General features: G+C 36.6%; 4 protein-coding genes and 1 non-coding gene across 6 annotated transcripts; 4 read left to right on the top strand and 1 right to left on the bottom strand.

The window, feature by feature from the left end:
- Positions 1–172: 172 nt before the first annotated feature.
- LOC147546333 (V-type proton ATPase subunit G1-like) lies at positions 173–2,300 on the top strand. Of its 2 annotated transcripts, none has more exons than XM_086637242.1 (4): positions 173–296; positions 836–926; positions 1,618–1,718; positions 1,953–2,300. In XM_086637242.1, exons 1-4 carry the CDS (start codon positions 180–182, stop codon positions 2,094–2,096), a joined length of 453 nt encoding a protein of 150 aa, XP_086493368.1. In that variant the 5' UTR covers positions 173–179; the 3' UTR covers positions 2,097–2,300. The 2 variants fall into 2 exon arrangements, with proteins under 2 accessions (XP_086493368.1, XP_086493369.1); XM_086637243.1 differs by having other exon boundaries at positions 173–336; positions 373–926.
- Positions 2,301–2,460: 160 nt separating this feature from the next.
- Positions 2,461–2,533, top strand: TRNAR-CCU (transfer RNA arginine (anticodon CCU)). The gene has a single exon. It is a non-coding gene; the product is annotated as a tRNA-Arg (tRNA).
- A 2,223-nt stretch (positions 2,534–4,756) lies between these two features.
- LOC147546331 (patatin-like protein 6) lies at positions 4,757–9,141 on the top strand. The gene is made up of 4 exons (XM_086634950.1): positions 4,757–5,004; positions 5,115–6,364; positions 7,822–8,132; positions 8,469–9,141. The coding sequence occupies exons 2-3, from the start codon at positions 5,255–5,257 to the stop codon at positions 8,089–8,091; spliced, it is 1,380 nt and encodes a 459-aa protein (XP_086491076.1). The 5' UTR covers positions 4,757–5,004; positions 5,115–5,254; the 3' UTR covers positions 8,092–8,132; positions 8,469–9,141.
- Positions 9,142–13,032: 3,891 nt separating this feature from the next.
- On the top strand, positions 13,033–14,784 carry LOC147546330 (uncharacterized). Its single transcript, XM_086634256.1, has one exon. It carries the CDS (start codon positions 13,179–13,181, stop codon positions 14,583–14,585), a length of 1,407 nt encoding a protein of 468 aa, XP_086490382.1. The 5' UTR covers positions 13,033–13,178; the 3' UTR covers positions 14,586–14,784.
- Positions 14,785–16,234: 1,450 nt separating this feature from the next.
- LOC147546329 (uncharacterized) lies at positions 16,235–17,953 on the bottom strand. The gene is made up of 2 exons (XM_086634260.1): positions 17,314–17,953; positions 16,235–17,199 (listed from the first exon to the last, which is right to left on the bottom strand). The coding sequence occupies exons 1-2, from the start codon at positions 17,741–17,743 to the stop codon at positions 16,457–16,459; spliced, it is 1,173 nt and encodes a 390-aa protein (XP_086490386.1). The 5' UTR covers positions 17,744–17,953; the 3' UTR covers positions 16,235–16,456.
- Positions 17,954–18,192: the final 239 nt, after the last annotated feature.

The raw sequence follows: 18,192 nt of genomic DNA, 5'->3' as shown, positions 1-18,192 counted from the left end.
CTCTAAACAAGCTCTAAAAGGGCCAGGCTGGGCCAGGTAATCTGTGCAAGGTTCCTGCCCGTAGCCGCTTGTTGTTCTTAACCCGTGCGGGCGGGTAGTGCCCGTTATCGGGCAACAGGCCCGATTTACAAGGCCGGTAGCAGCGGCCCATATAAAAAAGTAGTAGAAGTCCAAGTCGCATGCTTGAATTTATCATTTGCTCCATCCAATCCTATACTCGTACCAGAAGACAGAAGTTGCCTCTTCATATCGGATTACTGTTTTTCGTCGATCCCAAATCAACTTCATTTCCCAAGGTACGTCTCTCTCTCGACCGATGTTTGGTTGTTGCCACCAGTTGAATCACTTTTATTGTGAATTCAATATATTTAGATCCAACTTTGTAGTAGGTCATTAGATTTATGTGTTTCTGTAACGATTTTGATCTGTTCTTATATTCTTCTTGTTTTCCTTCTTTCGATTAAACAGCACGTTGAATTGTCTTACTTGATATCAACCTGTGAATCCTGGAAAGATGTTTTGATTTCAAATTCGATCATTTTAGTTTTCTTAATTTAAATGAAATTCCATTACCCCCAATTTAAATTAAATTTTGATTTTAATTTCTGGGTTAATTGAATTGGGTCTCAGATCTTGATCATATATTATTTGGATGGGATCTTTAAGAACTAGGGCATAATTGATTGCTTTCATTAGATCTAGTTCTTCTAATGGTTAATTTGTACTATTTTAAAACTACTAATAGCAAATATAAGTAGATTCATGAGGAGATTGTTATATATGACTTTGTTCATCTTGATCTTATTTTTCTGTTCTTGTTTGATGTTATGTCTAGCTTAAAATGGATTCTAACAGACAAGGTGGAATTCATCACTTGCTATCTGCCGAGCAAGAAGCACAAAACATTGTCAATGCCGCCAGAAATGGTATCGATTTCTTTATATCTATCCATATTTTGATTGTGGTAATTTTGAAAACAACGTGAGAAGTTATTTCGATTTTGAAAGTCCTTTCTTAGTGCCAACAATGAAAACCCCATGGCATCTGTGAGAATACCCACATTGGAGAAGGGTGGTCTAGTAACCATGAATATAATGTCTAGGTCCGCTCCACTCATTGCCAATTGGTTTTGAGTTGGATGACCACAAACTCAACAACATCCCTATCTAGACTTCAACTCTCTTTACATTTCACATCAATCGTATTTGGGTTAATATTTACCCAACAATTTGACCGTAAGAGCTACTTGATTTTGAATCGGGCTCAAGTTATTGTAAACCTTATCAACACTCATTAGACGAAAAAATACCTTATCTTGTTTGCAGTTTTCACACTTTTCGTGAAGTGGGAGCATTTCTTAGGATCGGCATTTTGTATAGAAACTGATATTGAATTGTATAAATTTGCCACACATACTCGTATTCCCATTGTTGAATTGAAAATACATAAATAGTGCCGACCCGCGCAAGGGGGGGTTAGCTACTAAAGAGAGAAAGAGGGGAAAAGCCGAAGTTCTGAATGCTATATTTATTCTATGGGTTCATTCTTTCACAATTTCACTTCTTCCTAGTGTGACTACTTTTGTTGAGTAAGCTTTTGTTTTGATTTCTGATCCAGCTAAAATGGCGAGGTTGAAACAAGCAAAAGATGAGGCCGACACAGAAATCGGCCAATTTCGCGCACAAACAGAATCTCAGTTCCAGAATAAAGTTTCACAGGTAACATATTCCATAAAATTCCTTTTGCTGTCTATGCATCAATCAACATGCTAATCACGTATAAAAAAGAGTTCTCAACTATAATTTGTGCCCATATAATTTTGGCAACTGATTTTCAGCATGTATTCGCGAAAACCCACCCAAACTTCTTTAACCCCTTTATATAAATGCTATCTTCCATTCTCAATATGCTGACACAAATCGTTGTCATGTTTTTCTCCTTGTTGCTAACAGAGCAGTGGTGACTCAGGTGCTAACGTGAAACGACTTGAGCAAGAGACAGAAGGGAAGATCCATCACCTGCAATCAGAGTCCTCAAGAATCTCCCAGGATGTTGTCGATATGCTTCTTCGACATGTTACAACCGTGAAGGTCTAGGTTTTGTTCGTTACAAGTTGTTCTCCTTTGTTTTGGTCCTGAACTTCAGACTACTCATTATTTTTTGCTTCTAGCACTTAAAACTTGTTATGGGCAAGAGCTGAAATGATATTTATTTCCCCTCTGCATTCCATTAATGTTGTTTTCATGTTGTCCGATTGACTTTTATGTGCTTGAGCTAATAAAAATGCCCCACATTTAATATCTTTGTACTCATTTTTTATTAAGTAGATGGAGGAGTTTGTCTATATTCAGACTTAAAAACTCTTACCTGTCCATTGGGCTGAAGTTTTACTTGATCCTTGTTTCGAAACCTAGCCAAGATTTTTATTTTACTTGTATGAGTGCATATGGAGTATCAAAAGCGCCTGTAGCTCAGTGGATAGAGCGTCTGTTTCCTAAGCAGAAAGTCGTAGGTTCGACCCCTACCTGGCGCGTGATTTTTTTTTTATCCTTTTTAACAATAAAATAGTTGGTGCCTATCTGAAGTTTTCACGATTTTGGATTAGTAGGCTTGGGCCTAAATAATTGCTTTAACAGCACTCTCCTTAAGTCACGGTCAACGGTTCATGACTCAACTGACTAATGACACAACTGAATAGATTACTATTTTTTGCCAAATAATTATACTGTAACCGTGTGGGCACCTAAAAATGATAAGTATTTTTTCTTAACATGGATGGATGCAAGATTCTTTTCATTTTTTTTTATTTAGTTTATTCAAATCTATGGGAATAGGAAATACTTATTTCCAACAACCATATTAGTTTTTTTTTTGTTGTTGTTGTTGAACTGTAACAGCCATATTAGTTGTTGTAACAAAAGAAAAACCACCATATTAGATTATTAGTTATAGACCACGTGAAGTTAAGGGTCATCAAACCACATCTAAATTAAAAATTTATTCGAAATAAGACCGCTAAAAGAAAAGAAGAATGAGAATGGACTTTGTCAGTGGTCGGATGTAGAAAATGGCAGTGGATTGAAGGAAAATAATACAATCATCGTTACTATAGCGGCTGGCCGTCAGCGACGCCCACACTGATTAAACTTGTATGTGTTTTTTCTCATCTACGAGGCGTGCACGTATTTTCCTTGTTCCTAAATTGGAGTCGTTTTCTAATCAATGGGGAGGTTAGTATAGTTCTTTATCATTTGTTCACCAACTAATTTAGGTTATGATTTATCAGCTTGAAATTCTCAATGATGTACTAGTTACATATAGTGTGAGAGAGAAGTTGTAGCGTACTCTATATTACTTTGGGTGATTGATAACAAGTTAAACCAACTAATTTGGGTTTTTGAAGTAAATTATCCCCGTTAAAGAATAGTTGCAAATAATAAATTTATTGATATGATATTAATGCAGTTCTCAAAATATATAAGTAGAGCTTTCTAAACACTAAAGATTAACTTGTGGGGATATGAATTAAATCCTTTTTTAGCTTGATTGATATACAATGTCGTTTTGGTTGCTATCTCTCTTCCTTTTTAGCATAGTTTGGAATCTAATAACCTTGTTAGTTGGACATTTGGTGTGTGGCTAAACCAACTTTAGGCTTGTAATTGAATAATTTAATGTCCCTTTTTGATGGATTGGGAGTTGCTATTAGGAAATGAGGAATCACTGCCCACTGTTTTTTTCAATCCCAATTTCGTTCCGGAAGAAGTAGATAAACTCCACGAACCAAATAAAATCACCATAAAGTCATTTTGGCATGCTCTTCATATAGAAAGAATGCTTATAAAGTAAATGATATTTTACACAAAAATAGATAAAAGAAAAAAAGAAGTTCAAAATCGATTGGAAGTGATACCTAAAGACTAGAGTCATTCACAATTGACACATTTGTTTGGCCTGGACCAAATCTGAGTGGATTGTACTTAGTCGCACATTGTGGATTATTCATTTGCAATCATAAGTCCTCTCACCAAACCAATATTAGTTGAAAAAAGTCATTTGAAAGAGTTATGTGAAATAACTTAACTAGTTATGTTGTAATTGGCGGAACAACCAATTTTTCTCTTTTATTTTTCTACTTGCGAAAAAAAAGAATTTCCTTCATCAAAACAGTCGACTTGGTTTGAGTGTTTTCTCCTAAATTAAATCTTGGTCCATATAGTTGTTTGCATCCAAACTGATCTAGGTTCGAGTCCCCACAACTACGTCTGGCAAATGGTAAGGCCGGCCCTGCCAACAGGGTGGTTGAAAATAGTGGCGGAGGCGGAGATAGTTGCAGGTGAAAGTAAACATAGAAGTTGTACAAGGAAGATCTTCACATAAAATAAAATATCACCAAACACAACCTAATGTGAATAAATTACTCGCACGTTGTTCAAAAGGTTGGACTTTGGAGTAAGAAAACGAAGGGTAGTTTCGGTATAAATGAAACTGTGGTCCAATTTTTAACAACATAAATGTATGAGGTATGGTGTTGGACCCCACAATTGTAGAAGACGTGAGGGCGGGAGAAATTTTGGATTTGGCCCATCAAAAAACGCGGGCACGAGGAAAGCGAAATCAAAATTAATCCTCACCGTTAGATAAGATTGACTCGATTATTTCTTTCACCTAGTGATCGTCGGCTACCTTAGTTAAACCACGGTTACCAATCAAACCCTAGTTAGAGAAGAAAACCCCCTTCTTCTCGCCAATAAGAGAGAGAAAGTTATAGAGAGAGAGAGAGACTTGTTGGGGTTTAAATAAAAACTCAAGCGCGACATTCTCTCTGCAAGTCTATAGCGCTTTTATCGCCATTTCGTCTTTCATTTCAACCTCTTCTTGTTGTTTTCGCTTCTTTTTTGTTCTTCATCTGGAGTAACGTCGACCGAGATTCACCGACGATGATCGATTGAAATATCAGTATTTGAAGATTGTGATCGGAGAAGGAGAAATTGCAACCTGAAGGTTAGTAATTAACCTAATGATTTTGAATTTTGAATAGAAAAATGATCTGAAAACTAGAAGAAAATTTCTCAGTTGTTCAAAGTTTTTTGTTAAAACTTGAAAATCTTCAGGAATTTATGAAATTCGTTTCATGATGACTTGAGGAAGAAGAAACTATCTGGTTTGGAATCGAAGTACGAAGCGAAATTTGTAGAAATTCGTGAAGAAATAACTTCATCTAAGGTTTGATTTCGATTTCGTTTTTTTGAAGATGGCTTGTAGTCCATCGTCAATGCAAGAACCGAGTATCGATACAGATAAACTTAGTTATGAAATTTTCTCAATCTTAGAGAGCAAATTTCTCTTTGGATATGACGATCAGAAGCTCTGGATCCCGAAACAAATATCTCCTGAAGTAGAAACCCCGCCGGTTGGTACAGATAACGGCGTTTTATCGATCAAAAATCAAAGAGGTAAAGTATGCATATTGAGCATAGATGGAGGTGGAATGCGAGGGATTCTACCTGGAAAAGCTCTTGCTTACCTAGAACAAGCACTCAAAAACAAATCTGGTAATCCAGATGCCAGAATCGCAGATTATTTCGATGTTGCAGCGGGAACCGGGGTCGGAGGTATTTTCACAGCTATGCTTTTTGCCACAAAAGGAGGTACCGGGAACCGCCCGATCTTTCGAGCTGAGGAGACATGGAAGTTTCTGGCGGAGCAGGGAACGAGGTTTTATAAACCGGCTGGTTCAAGTTCTCGTCGCGGTTTAGTTGGCCGATTACTTAAAGGAAGTTCCCGTTCAAGTGGTTCCGGAACGGTTAAGCTTGAGCGAGCAATGAAAGAGGTGTTTACGGAAAACGGCCGTTCTTTGACTCTAAAGGATACTTTGAAGCCTGTGTTGATACCTTGTTATGACTTATCAAGCTCGGCCCCGTTTCTATTCTCCCGAGCTGATGCACTTGAGACAGATAGCTATGATTTTCGGCTTTGGGAGGTTTGTCGAGCGACATCGGCTGAACCGGCTATATTTGAACCGGTGGCAATGCGGTCGGTTGACCGCCATACGCAGTGTGTTGCAGTGGATGGAGGTTTGGCTATGAGCAACCCAACGGCCGCAGCAATTACGCACGTTTTGCATAACAAGCAGGAGTTCCCATTCGTGCGAGGGGTTGAGGACTTGATGGTTTTGTCTTTGGGAAGTGGTCAGCTTCTTGACGGCAACACCTACACTTATGAGCAAGTCAAAGAATGGAAAGCGAAAGATTGGGCTAGACCCATGTCTCGAATTAGTGGAGATGGTGCAGCGGATTTAGTTGATCATGCCGTAGCCATGGCTTTCGGGCAGAGCCGGAGTAGCAGTTATGTCCGTATTCAGGTACAATTTCACATCTTAATACATCAAAATCTATCTGTTATTACTATATATAAATATTCTGTGTTGTGGGTGATAAATTTGCACTTTCTTTCATGCTTATATTTTCAGTATACTACTGTTGAATTTGTTGTTTCCAATTTCATGAAATTGGCTTTGACAGTCTGTGTTCCTGCCAATTGTTAAGCCTGTTTGCTTTACTGTTACTGCTAAGACTGAAAGACCAAACCTAAACCCAGGTTGCAAATTCTATTGTATTGGTTCAAGGGGAATTAATTTCCTTTGCTGTGGCTTTTATTTCTTCAAGGGGTTGGGTTTTGTGCTTTGGAATTTTACTATGACAACAGTAACACCTGCCTGTGAATTGCATCAGTTGACAGTAACATGTAATTCAGCCAGGGGGTTTTGTTATCTTTTGTAGGAAGATGGTGAAATTTAGTAATTCCGTTTATGTTCGCATTTGGCAACTTATTTTGCTTGAATCTAGTATCTGCAAGGCCTTGAATCTCGTCCCTCCGTCTAACATTATAGACAGTCGTGCTTATGTCCTATTTCAATTTGTCAAAGTTGTCTTTATCCTATAATGGGCATCTGAGTTACCCGTATGTGTGTATACGACAATTTAGATGTTATGCTTTCAATTACGTCTCTTTGAGTCTTTCTTTTATTTATAAACTAGAGAAAGGAATTCCACTTCCATGGCGGGGTTGAAAAAGCCTAAGACTTTTTCTTATACTTAGTATTATAACTTATATTCATGGGTATGTCTTTACGGTCAATTTTGTCTGACACAGATAAAGATAACTAATCTCATTTTCAAAGAATTAAATTGGGTTGCCTTGAGTAAACATCTTTTTGTACTTAATTGACTTTCTTAAGATACCCTAATCTCCAAAAGTTTACCCTTTTGACTTGGCTAAGCTGAACTTGAACCAACTGTATGGAATTCTTTCGTGGATAGTATTTATGATTTAGATTGCAGAACTGCCAGAACCAACCTGGCTTGTAACACTTACTGACTTGTAATTAAACCTGGGACATACCCTGGAAGAGTTGAAGTGCAGATATACAATTTTATATACTACTAAACTGTGTCTAATAAATACATCACCATCGAAATTCACATACATAAAAAGGTGAATTTGTTCATAGTATTCATTAGATTTCCTCAAGTGGTTCAGCAAAAGCGAGGCGGTTTTGCATACCTAAAGAATCCGTAATTATTTCATTGAAAGACCAACTACTATACTGGTTTTCACAATCCGGAAAAGTGTTTTGTCTGTCTTGATTATGTTAAAAGTTTTATTTCATAGAAGGGTACTTTAAGAAAAAGGCTCAATGCAATAATTTTTGCTGAATGAAGTATGGGGAATTCTGTGTATAAAATCAAATTGTTTGTGTTAGGAAGGCGTAATTATGTTATTTTTAACCAAATTATGTGGTGGAATGTGGTTTTACAGGCGGTGGGATCCAATTCGTGTTGTGGTTTGACCAACATGGATTATGACCCTAGTCCAGGAAATGTAAAGAAGTTGGTGTCTGTAGCAGATGACATGCTGAAACAGAAGAACGTGGAGTCGGTGCTTTTCGGTGGGAAGAGGGTAGGAGAGCAGACAAATTATGAGAAGTTGGATTGGTTTGCCGAGGAACTTGTCTTGGAGCACCAGAGGAGGAGTTGCAGAATAGCTCCCACTGTTGCATTTAAGCAAGCTACTCCAAAATCTACCTAATAATCCCATACAAAAAAAAGACAAGAAAAGAAAAAGAGAAAGTAAGTGTTTTCCTCCCTAATCTCCTCTCATTTCATTATTAATTAGTATCAATTAGAAGTCTAATAATACCTAATTATTTGACTTGGTCCTGGATACCAACCATGCCTAAAAAGCTCACAACCAAATTCAAAATACTTAAACGAGAAATAGAAAAGTGAAAGTGAAAAGGAACAGGAAAAGCCTAAAAAGACTAATTGATCTCTAAAGTGTGATTATCATGTGTGGCCTACTGTCCTTTGTTCGTTCTACCTAACCTTTAACTGATTTTGTTCTAATCTTGTTTATACTAGTATCTTTTCTCCTAATGGTTGTATTAACTAAAATTCAAATTGCAGGTCAAAATGATAGTAAAAAGAAAAGGAAGTAACAGAAAAGAGTAGCTTTGCTTTTGGAAGTGAATAGAGAGAGAAAGAGATGAGTTAAAACCCCACTTCTGGAGTAAAAAAAAGAAAAGATCAAGTATTGAGATCTTTACTGGGGATTCTTTGTCTAGGAGAGGACAGGCAAATATAGGTTTGGGAGTCCCCACTTTTTTCACCTGGTAGATAAAACCCAGGTATGTATGGTTTCTATGAAATCCTCACTTTTTTTTAACCCGCGGTCTGCACCGACATAGGGGGCACACAGGGTTTACTATCTGTCCAACCCTACCAGCAATTCTGATCTTCCTCTATTCACCACTGAAGCCTGAAGGGGAAAACCCCACCACCATAGAGAGCAGCTACCAGTTAAAGCCTCACAACCACCACCATCCTTTTCCTTTGGTTACTTTTTAGGTCTGTCATTTTCTTTTGTTTCTTGTCTTCCCTTTTTTTGCCTCTTGAATATAAACTTTTTAGGTGTATTTGTGATTTGAGTGCGGTTGGATATTTTAGCTATAGTAAAATCTTGTGAAAAGTGATTTGATAGATTAGAATTGATGGAATCATTGTCAATATGGAATAGGAAAAAAAAAAGATCCTATAGTTTGTTAAATGAAAAATTTGATGGATTGGTGTTGCTCTTGTAGTTGATTTATAATGTATACTCTCTATGAGTTTAATGATTTTTAGCTTTGATTATATATCGATTATTGATGCATCTCTTCAATAGCAAAATAACGTTGTAGATATTTTACTCTTGTTCAAAACCTGAATTTTCTAAACTAATATCCATTTGATTACAGAAGTGTTTGTTCTTATTCATGGAGGGTAAAAAAAACTTAGTAGTTATGAAACTAGATCTGTAACCTGTAAAATTGTCTAATATGATGGATATCTATTTTTTTTTTTTTAATTATAGTCTAAATTTTTAGAAGTGATTCTTATCATCTTCCTTTAACGTAATACAAATAAAGTGCACAATTTAACTTTCAAGTGAGAAACCTCTAGAACTTGGGTGGGAGTTTGAAATACAAATGCACAGAGGAAGTTGGTGGAAATTGGTTCATCGTTTTTTGCTGTTGTTTGGTTGTTGAGTTTGAGCAGATTGAGCTACTCCATTTGTTTCTTTATTTACCTTTCTTGAATGTGTCTAACATAAGATGTTGACTAACAGAGTAAACATGCCCTTTCAACAGAAAAAAAAAGAAGCGGCCCAATAAACACGCCAATTCTCCAATTTGGAGTAGCCTTTTGGTTTTGGGTGGTCCTCTCATGTTTATTTATTTTTGGAGTAGTTGGTCTGAAACAATGAAAACCTTTCATTTTATGTTTCTCTTTTATCTCTTAGATTCTGGAATGACCGATCAAAACGTTTCAAACATGATTTTACTGCAAATTTATTTTTGGAAGTGATAGTTTCAATCAATTCATTCAGTAGTATTTAAACTTTAAGCCTCTATAGTAAATTAGAAATTTAAACATTTTGATCTAGATTTAAATTTTAAAATATCCCATCTTTCTTACCAACTAGATATTTGAGATGAGGCAAGCAATTAATGAAAGACATGTTAGTCATTCTTGGGTTAAAAAACTTTTTTAGTTCATTTTGTTGCTTCTTTAGTTTTCTTCTATTAAATTTATTCCTCAAATAATGAAATAATGTCACCGGTCGTACGAAAATAAATTAAATTGTTTGATGTGCTAATAAATTCATTACCTTGTTTTTGTATTGTTTACCCAATTATAGGATACAACTCACACATACACAATATATTAATTATTTATTTCATAAAACTAAAATATGTCTCCTGTTTTCGTGGCATTGAGGAATGAACTAGGTATGTCTTAACACAACTAGTAACAATTTGCATTAGTCTAATTTTAATCAAAACTCCTATGCATATTTTCAAGATCCTATAAACTATTTCTTTTCATGCCAACAACCAATCGTTGGAGTGGTAAGAAGTATAGTCTTTTACCTCAGAAGTCAAGGGTTTGAGGCACGCTGAACAATTCGAAAAAAAAAACTATTTCTTTTCACATATTTTAGTAGCTAGGCAACAAAATTAGCATTATACGACGTGATTAAAAATAAGAACTAATTAGGACTAAAGTTATCCCATTAATAAACCTCTTTCAATATAATTACTTTGTAGTTGATACTGGGACCAAATTAAATAAGTGGTTAGTAGCATAACATTGAGTTTATATGCACGAGAAATGATTAATTAACATCCCTAGAGTATTAAATAGAGTTGAACCCACGTCTTCTCAATTTGTCGAGCCGTCCTAGTACTACATAACCATCATCCAGAATATTGGAAACCTAATTTTTTTTTATTATCCAACAACTATATATATATAAATTAAATGGGACAACTTGCCTATTAGTTAGAATTTAGTACATATATGCCATCATGATCATAATTTTTTCTGTTTATGACTCCTTTTTGTTTACCTACCTAACTACACTTATTAGTGGGAATCTTCTTTTAGTTGTTTCTTGTTTATAAAATAGGTTATCCTCTTTATACTATGGACTACATGCTTACACTATTTATTGCCTTTCATATATTCACATACAATCTTTCTTATCTTTATATGTCATCTCAGAGCAGTTTAGAGATGAAACTGAATAGTTATTTTACTGCACTTGAATAATATATTTGACTTTGCCTATTACTGTACGAAGAATTTGGTCAAAACTTCGTATCAATTTATAGTTTTGGTGAAAAAAGATCTGTCAACTTTTTGTACTCTTCAATTCTGTGTATTTTTTAAATTTGCAACATCTTGCGACAACTTTGCAACAACTTTGCGACACCTTGCAACAACTTTGCAGTACTTTGTTATAGCTTTGCAACACCTTGGAACAACCTTGTAAAAAAAATATTAAATTTTTAATCAAAAAAAATATAATTTTAGATTTTTAACAAAAAAAAGAAGTATAACTTGTCTTTTTTAACTTAAAAAAGTTTAAAGTTGATTCTTCGATCACATTTTCTATTACTATTATAGTTACCGAAAGAGCAAATAATCTAGAAAAGGCAGTAGTTTCGCACGAGATTCTTTAAATTGTGACTCCGGTTCGAATTGATCGCAAAAGTGAAGGACGATATTTATTGAAAAATTAAATTAAACAAAGTTAAACTTTGAGTTTCTCTATTATCTCAAAAGACAAATTTCTTAAATTTAATTTGGTGGCGATGACTATGCCTCTCTTTTTGATGATTTGGTTAGCTTCTTGGTCCACATAATAATCATTTTGCACAATTGATGATAGAACTTGTTAAGACAGATGGTGATTGGGAAAAGCCAAAAGTATAAGAATAAGTATTGCAAATATCATCGTTGATGTATTAAATGCCAATTGTAACGACAATGTAATCGGTTCTAAAAAAAAAAGTATTACAAATATCGAATTAAGTATTATTATTTTTTTGTTGAAAGTAGAAATAAGTATTTGATACATCATAATGGCAAAAATTCCAAAAATAACTTTTTCTGAAGGAATATAAGCACTCAAATTTTCTAAGCTCAGCCCTTGGGAGGTAACTTTTTAAAGATGCTCCTTTTTATTCCTTAAAGCACATTCTTTACTCATGAACCCTCTAAATTTAGCTATAAGGAGTATATACCAGTAAGAGAAGTCTTTAAAGACCGCCTTCTATGGTTTTATTGTGGCATCTTTGTTATTGGGGGCCCATATTCTAGAAAATGATTAAAGACAACCCCTCTCAAAACAAACATTTCTCTTTTTTTTCTTTGCCTTAAAATGGGTGGATTCAAGTCGTTTTGGTTACAAACTCGACTCAAGTCCACCAATTCCAAATTCACTGGGTTCCAAACAATTCTGTGCTCGAATCCTGCCGACACTATTTCGACTCAGTTCCATTGATTTCAACTTCATAATGTAGAGAGTTAGAAATTGGTGGACCTTTCTTTGAGTCGCCTCGATTGTCGGTTGCCTCTAACCAAATGGAACAACAACAACAATGTAGGTGCTTATAGAGGGAGCCTTGCATGTTGCACATAAACAAGAAAAGCCCCATTTTCATACTATAAACCACCACAAAATTTCCGCCTTAAGTCAACCCGAATCTTGAGGGGGGAACCACCGCGCACCGAGGTAGGCAAGGAGATTCCTTGACCATCCGGTTGAAGGAAAAAAAAAAAAAATATAGTCAGACTGTGATATGACTTTAATGACGGTTATAACGAACTGCCACTCTTCACATGCATCATTTAATGACTCTGTTTCGTTTCAAATCCCAATCTACAACAACACACACACAAGAAGAAGCAGTCACTCTCCTTCTGCACTCTCAAAATACTGAAACCCTAACCCTAATTTATCTTCTGCTGCCTGGAATTACAACAACTTGTAGGAGGAGAGAGAAGGATATGTAGAAATCTACTATCTCTCAATGGGATGATAAAAAGATGAAGATGATTCCTGTTATCTCTTACGCTAAAATCATGTCAATTAGAATCCCTAAAAGGGTTTGGCTAGGGTTTCAAAATACTCAAGGTGTTCTCGTGGGTGGAAATCACACATCTTCCAGGTTTTGTACTCGTTAAATCTCTGGTTTTGATCAAGTTTTGCTATTTGACAATTCCTCATAACAATTTCATCGAAAGATACGATTTTTTCTGTAATTTGGGATATATTTTGAAGTTAGAATGAGGACTTTGAGCTTATTGAAATTGCAATTACTTCATGGATCCATAGTCAGGCGTGTGTTTAATCGTGTTATTCTCTTTGCAATTGCTATGACAATCTTTCCATTTCTGCAACTCATGCGAGATAATAATCCTGCTATGATTTTAAACCTAAATTCAGATGCTTGTAGTACCCAAAATCTAGCTTTGGAAAGCCCTTCAACAAATCTAGGGCAGTTCCTGTCACCCTTTTCTGGCTTTGCATATTCACTTTTCGTCTCGCCTTTAGGGTGTAAAGAATATGAAAATGTCACCATAAGTTTCTTCACAGAGCTAATGGATAAGAAAATGTTGAAATCCGATGCTAATGCACTCTGTATCGGGGAGGGATCAGCTTCTGCTGTCTCTGCATTGGGAGAATTAGGGTTTGTAGATCCTTTAAGGTTAAAGCAAAACCGAATTTCCATGTTTAAGCGAAAAAGTATCGTTCATGGACTAGATCATAATGATAATTTATTCGATTTTGTGTTCTCCACAGCTCCAAATACGGTTTCTACCTCTGCTCTCTTTGTTATCGAGATTGAGCGTATATTAAAACCAGGTGGTCTTGGTATAATTCTTGTTGTAGTTCCTAATCTAAATCCTGGTAGCTTGATGAAGTATGTTACCCCGATTTCATCATTCTTGAGAAGCTCGGATGTTGTACTTGTGAGTAGCATCGACTTGTTTTCGATGATTGTTTTTAAGAAAAAAGTCGATATTGTGAATCCCTTTGAGCATTATAAGCTCCCTGATGAGTGTTCATCTATTACGAGCAACAAGCCGTTTATTGAAAACCTAGAGCCACTGCCGGAGAAAGAATTAGTAGAATTTGAAGGAAGAATTTCTTACTTGCCGAAGTTCTTGGATGTCTCTTCTAGGAAGCGGTTCATTTATATCGATGTGGGTGCTGGGCGGTTTTTAGACTCCAATACTACAACCCGATTCTTCGACTCATATCCTATGAATGCTCGAGCCTTTGATGTTTATGTTGTTGATGATGACACATCCGTTCTGTCATCCTATGTGAACAAACCTCGTACTACTTTTGTTTACCATCCTGGTTTGTCTAGGAATAAGGATACTTCTACAAGTTTCAATGAGACCGATGACTGGCCACCAGTCTTGGATGATGGAGCGTTTGATTTTCTTGTCTGGTTTAGAGAAACAGTGACAGAAGGCGATTTCGTGGTCTTGAAGATGAATGCAGCTGAAGCAGAACAGAAAATACTCCATCAGTTATTCGAAAGTGGAGCTATGTGCCATGTTGATGAGCTATTTCTTCGATGCCCAGGAGATATAGATGGTCAAAGCGGGAAACTTGGAGAATGTGTGAACCTCTTCGAAAGTTTACGAAGTAGTGGTGTGTTCGTCCATCAATGGGTGTAGAAGTGATCTTCTTACAAGTTTACTGTAAGTATTGTGTTGTTTTTGTACGAGTGAACTTCCATGAAAGTTTGCTACAAAGTATTGTGTTGTTCTCTGTTTAAGACTAATGTATTGGAAGTTCTTTGTCTGTAGTCCTTGTTCGGGGCGGTAGATAGAAAGTGTACCGCCTGCTTATTAATAAAATCGGTGTGCTTGTTAATGTTATGTCTTATTCCTACTTACTCAATGACAAATTAACAGTATACAGAAGCTATTGTTGCAGCTCTCTTCAGCTCAGAGAGTCATTCGGTTCCTCTTATGTCTGCGAAAGAAATCAGAAAAATTAGGCATAACAGAGAGCAAGAGAGAGAGAGAGACTGAAAACTCTAGCACATACATGGTGCATGGAAGTTACACCACTTTTACAAACCATATATCTCACTTTTTGACTCGTTCTAATATTCTGTTTAGTCCAACCCAAAAAGAAGGGACAAGATGATGAACAGTCTGTGGCAGAGGAAAACCCGACTCAGGGCGAGTTTGGGAGTCAACAAAAAGAGGTGAAGATCGGGAGAAAAGTATGGCGATAGAGATGCAGGTAAAGGGAGGTGAGAGCTGTAGAGAGAGTGAGGTCGAGAGGAAGGGAGGGATATAAAGAGAGACACATAAAGAGATGAAGAGAGAGAAGCGAAGAGATCGAGAGGCACAGATAAAAAAATCTCTCTCTCTCGCTTTCTTCCTCTCTTTGTAGGTATATCTGCCACTGGCAGAGCGCAGAGGTGACCATTGTTATCTTGAAAGAAAAACATAGTGGGGGTTCCCAACTGATGTGGTTAGGTTAGAAATCTGGTTACCAGCGGGCTTGCAGTCTGTCTCTGAATCAGCTTATAACTGCTCTTCTTTGGTTATTTACGCTATGGTGGTTAATTTATCTAATTATATATTCTTATCTCATATTAGATTCATGTTTTGGGAGTATAAGATTTCCAGTTATGCAAAAACATGAAACTCAGGGATCCATATCCTTTAAATGAAAGGACGACGGGTAATCGATGGATTCTGATGAAGTGCACAACTAACAGCTAAGCCTCTTGTTCTTGACATATAAAACAGGTAAAAGTTTAGGTTTCCTTCTTTTGTGCTAAGTTCCTTCTTGAGAGTATATCTCACTTTTGGAAACAATCGCCTCAGGGTTTATGTCTTATTGATAAATTCTTCGTATATCATATGAAAATTCTGGCAGGTTTCTTGTTATCTATACCTAAGGTCTGCACAGAAGTTAAACTAAAAGAACTAAGCCGGGAATATGCAATTCTCATTATCTTTCCGGAATGCCCTCTAGAGGCAGTGCTTGTGAAGGCTTCCAAGGGTCTTCCTAGTTCAAAGTATCAATAAGAGAAAGATCGATCTCGCTCCAATATTACAAAGACGTACGTATCTGCAAATGGCACTGCTGCACCTTGCTAGTGAATTTGAGGTATGTTTCTACCTAGAAATTAATCCGAATAGCCATTAACCCCGAGAAGGCCTTCTAGTACTCAGAGTACTCTGTTGCACTCCATCTTGCTTTTAGAACATCGATGATGTGAACACGTGGATAGAATTATGTTTTGATGGAACTCATGGAGCAAAGGCCGAATTATAAAATGTGTTAAATGATCAAACAAACATAAAATGAAAAAGAATTGTATTCAGCTCAGATAGAATTACAAGGAGGGTTGCAATGCTAATCATAATGCAAACCAACTCGAAAATATAAGTTAACCATAAGAATATATATTTGTAATCGACTTTCGAAACTTGAAAATATTGATCTTTCTTATTAGTTATATAGCTGGAATAAATATCAAGCTAATTAAAATATCATGCTTTTATTTTTAGTTAATTAAATATTAGTACTGAGCCACCATATGAGCATCCATTGACACGCCGGTTTTCCCCGGTTTGAACCGGCAAGCTTCACAAAGAGGGGAAAGAAGGGAAGGTGTTTGATACCTATACTCTCCACCCATCATAGGCATTGGTACTCCAACCTTAACTGGACTGATGTAATCCGATCTGTAAGTCTGACCCAAAACTCCTTCGACCCAGTCTGTTAAATTCACAAACTTGAACTGAGTTTCAAGATGTGCGAAGGCATCATCAGATGGTATCTGATATTTATGAACACGGTTTTCTTTTGCTCCAATAGGCGTTACTTTTAAGTCTATCTCTACCAATCCTGTTACTGTTACTCTTACACTGTTTGTGTCATCTGTTCTCTCGACAATTACAGTTCTAATTCCATCATTGGTTCTCCATTCTGCTTCTCCATCTGTGGGTATTTCAACAGTATCACCGTCCCATCGAACAATGAGAGCGTCAACGTTGTTGTCCCACTTTGAGACTTTATTGGCAGCTAGGACAAGATTGTGAGTGTCAAACATAACAGAGAGAGCTTGAACCCAGGTATAATCACGAGTTCTGCCTTGAGGTCTTGTTCCAATGAAGTGGGCATTGATTTGGAATTCATCGTCGGATACTAGAGCAAAGTCACCTCCGGTAGCTCCATGGAAGTAGAACATCACACCATCGCCACCGACAAACCTTGGATCGTAACAGATGGAGCCGAAACCATCACATTTAGCTCTCCTATCTGCATTTTGTGCACATTTGAATTATTAACTTCTCTTTAGTAGTAGTTTTGCTACAGTTTTATCGTTAAAATTAGAGGTAATAGTATAGCTAGAAAAAGTAATAAGAATCTCACATCTGCAAGTGGTCTCACACCTATTACAGTCAATGAAGCACCCCTTGTCTTTCTTGTTCCTCTTAGGCTTCCTTTCTGGGCATTCCGCAGGGCAAACAAGAGTCATACCAGAGCATCGCCCTCCTTTTCCGCAAACATCTTTCTCTTTTGCCTTTGGAACATTATCTGGAGGACCATTGCCATTTCCATTTCCATTTCCGTTGTTGCCATTTCCATTCCCATTACCATTGTTGTTGTTTCCGTTTCCGTTGCCATTGTTACCATTTCCGCTGCCACCATTGCTATTACCATTTCCGTTTCCATTGCCATTGTTGTTGTTATTTCCGTTGCCGTTCCCTTTTCCACTGTCATCTCCCTGAACCATGGCGGCTTCAATGGAGATGAAAACAAGAATGGAAAACACCAAAAGGTATGATATTTTCCTATCCATCTTTAGTTTGCTAAAGCTCTGCCTTACTCGTAGTTCCCTTTGTATATCTTATATTGAATGAAAGGGAAAGTAAGTAAAGATCCTATATAGAAGAAATAATATATACTGCTTTTTTCAAATCTTAGCCATGAAGGAATTTCAGGTCTAAAGTCTACATAAAGGTCCATAAGTTTGAAGATAAAGAAACTAGTTTAGATGCTCTTTCTCTCTATTTCTCTCTCATTTTCTCATGGAGTTTATGTAGCAGTACTTGGTGGCGTAGGAGTTGAAAGATTTTTGGTGAAGCAAAGGAGGAAATGACCGACATTACATGTGACTGGTACCTATTGGAAGAAAGCAGCACATGCATGATAGAATGATGAAATTGGATTAAATCTTACACCACCATAAGGAACAAAGACTTGCAAGCCCTACAATCATGGAATGAAGGATCTAATATTACTAAAGCG

Source organism: Eschscholzia californica, unplaced genomic scaffold (assembly GCF_041429995.1).
Source record: "Eschscholzia californica isolate CP2 unplaced genomic scaffold, dmEscCali1.0.p SCAF_4, whole genome shotgun sequence".
NCBI lineage: Eukaryota > Viridiplantae > Streptophyta > Magnoliopsida > Ranunculales > Papaveraceae > Eschscholzia > Eschscholzia californica.
This window is presented reverse-complemented; position numbering and strand designations above follow the sequence as displayed.

What these genes read in the sequence shown, in the direction of transcription:
- LOC147546329 (XM_086634260.1), bottom strand. Translation starts at nt 17,743, where the DNA reads ATGGATAGGAAAATATCATACCTTTTGGTGTTTTCCATTCTTGTTTTC. An exon ending in GTGTGAGACCACTTGCAGAT is followed by an intron (nt 17,200 to 17,313) that starts GTGAGATTCTTA and finishes CACAAAATGCAG; the next exon opens with ATAGGAGAGCTAAATGTGAT.
- LOC147546333 (XM_086637242.1), top strand. Translation starts at nt 180, where the DNA reads ATGCTTGAATTTATCATTTGCTCCATCCAATCCTATACTCGTACCAGA. An exon ending in AATCAACTTCATTTCCCAAG is followed by an intron (nt 297 to 835) that starts GTACGTCTCTCT and finishes TGTTATGTCTAG; the next exon opens with CTTAAAATGGATTCTAACAG. An exon ending in TGTCAATGCCGCCAGAAATG is followed by an intron (nt 927 to 1,617) that starts GTATCGATTTCT and finishes TTTCTGATCCAG; the next exon opens with CTAAAATGGCGAGGTTGAAA.
- LOC147546331 (XM_086634950.1), top strand. Translation starts at nt 5,255, where the DNA reads ATGGCTTGTAGTCCATCGTCAATGCAAGAACCGAGTATCGATACAGAT. An exon ending in GCAGTTATGTCCGTATTCAG is followed by an intron (nt 6,365 to 7,821) that starts GTACAATTTCAC and finishes GTGGTTTTACAG; the next exon opens with GCGGTGGGATCCAATTCGTG.
- LOC147546330 (XM_086634256.1), top strand. Translation starts at nt 13,179, where the DNA reads ATGAGGACTTTGAGCTTATTGAAATTGCAATTACTTCATGGATCCATA.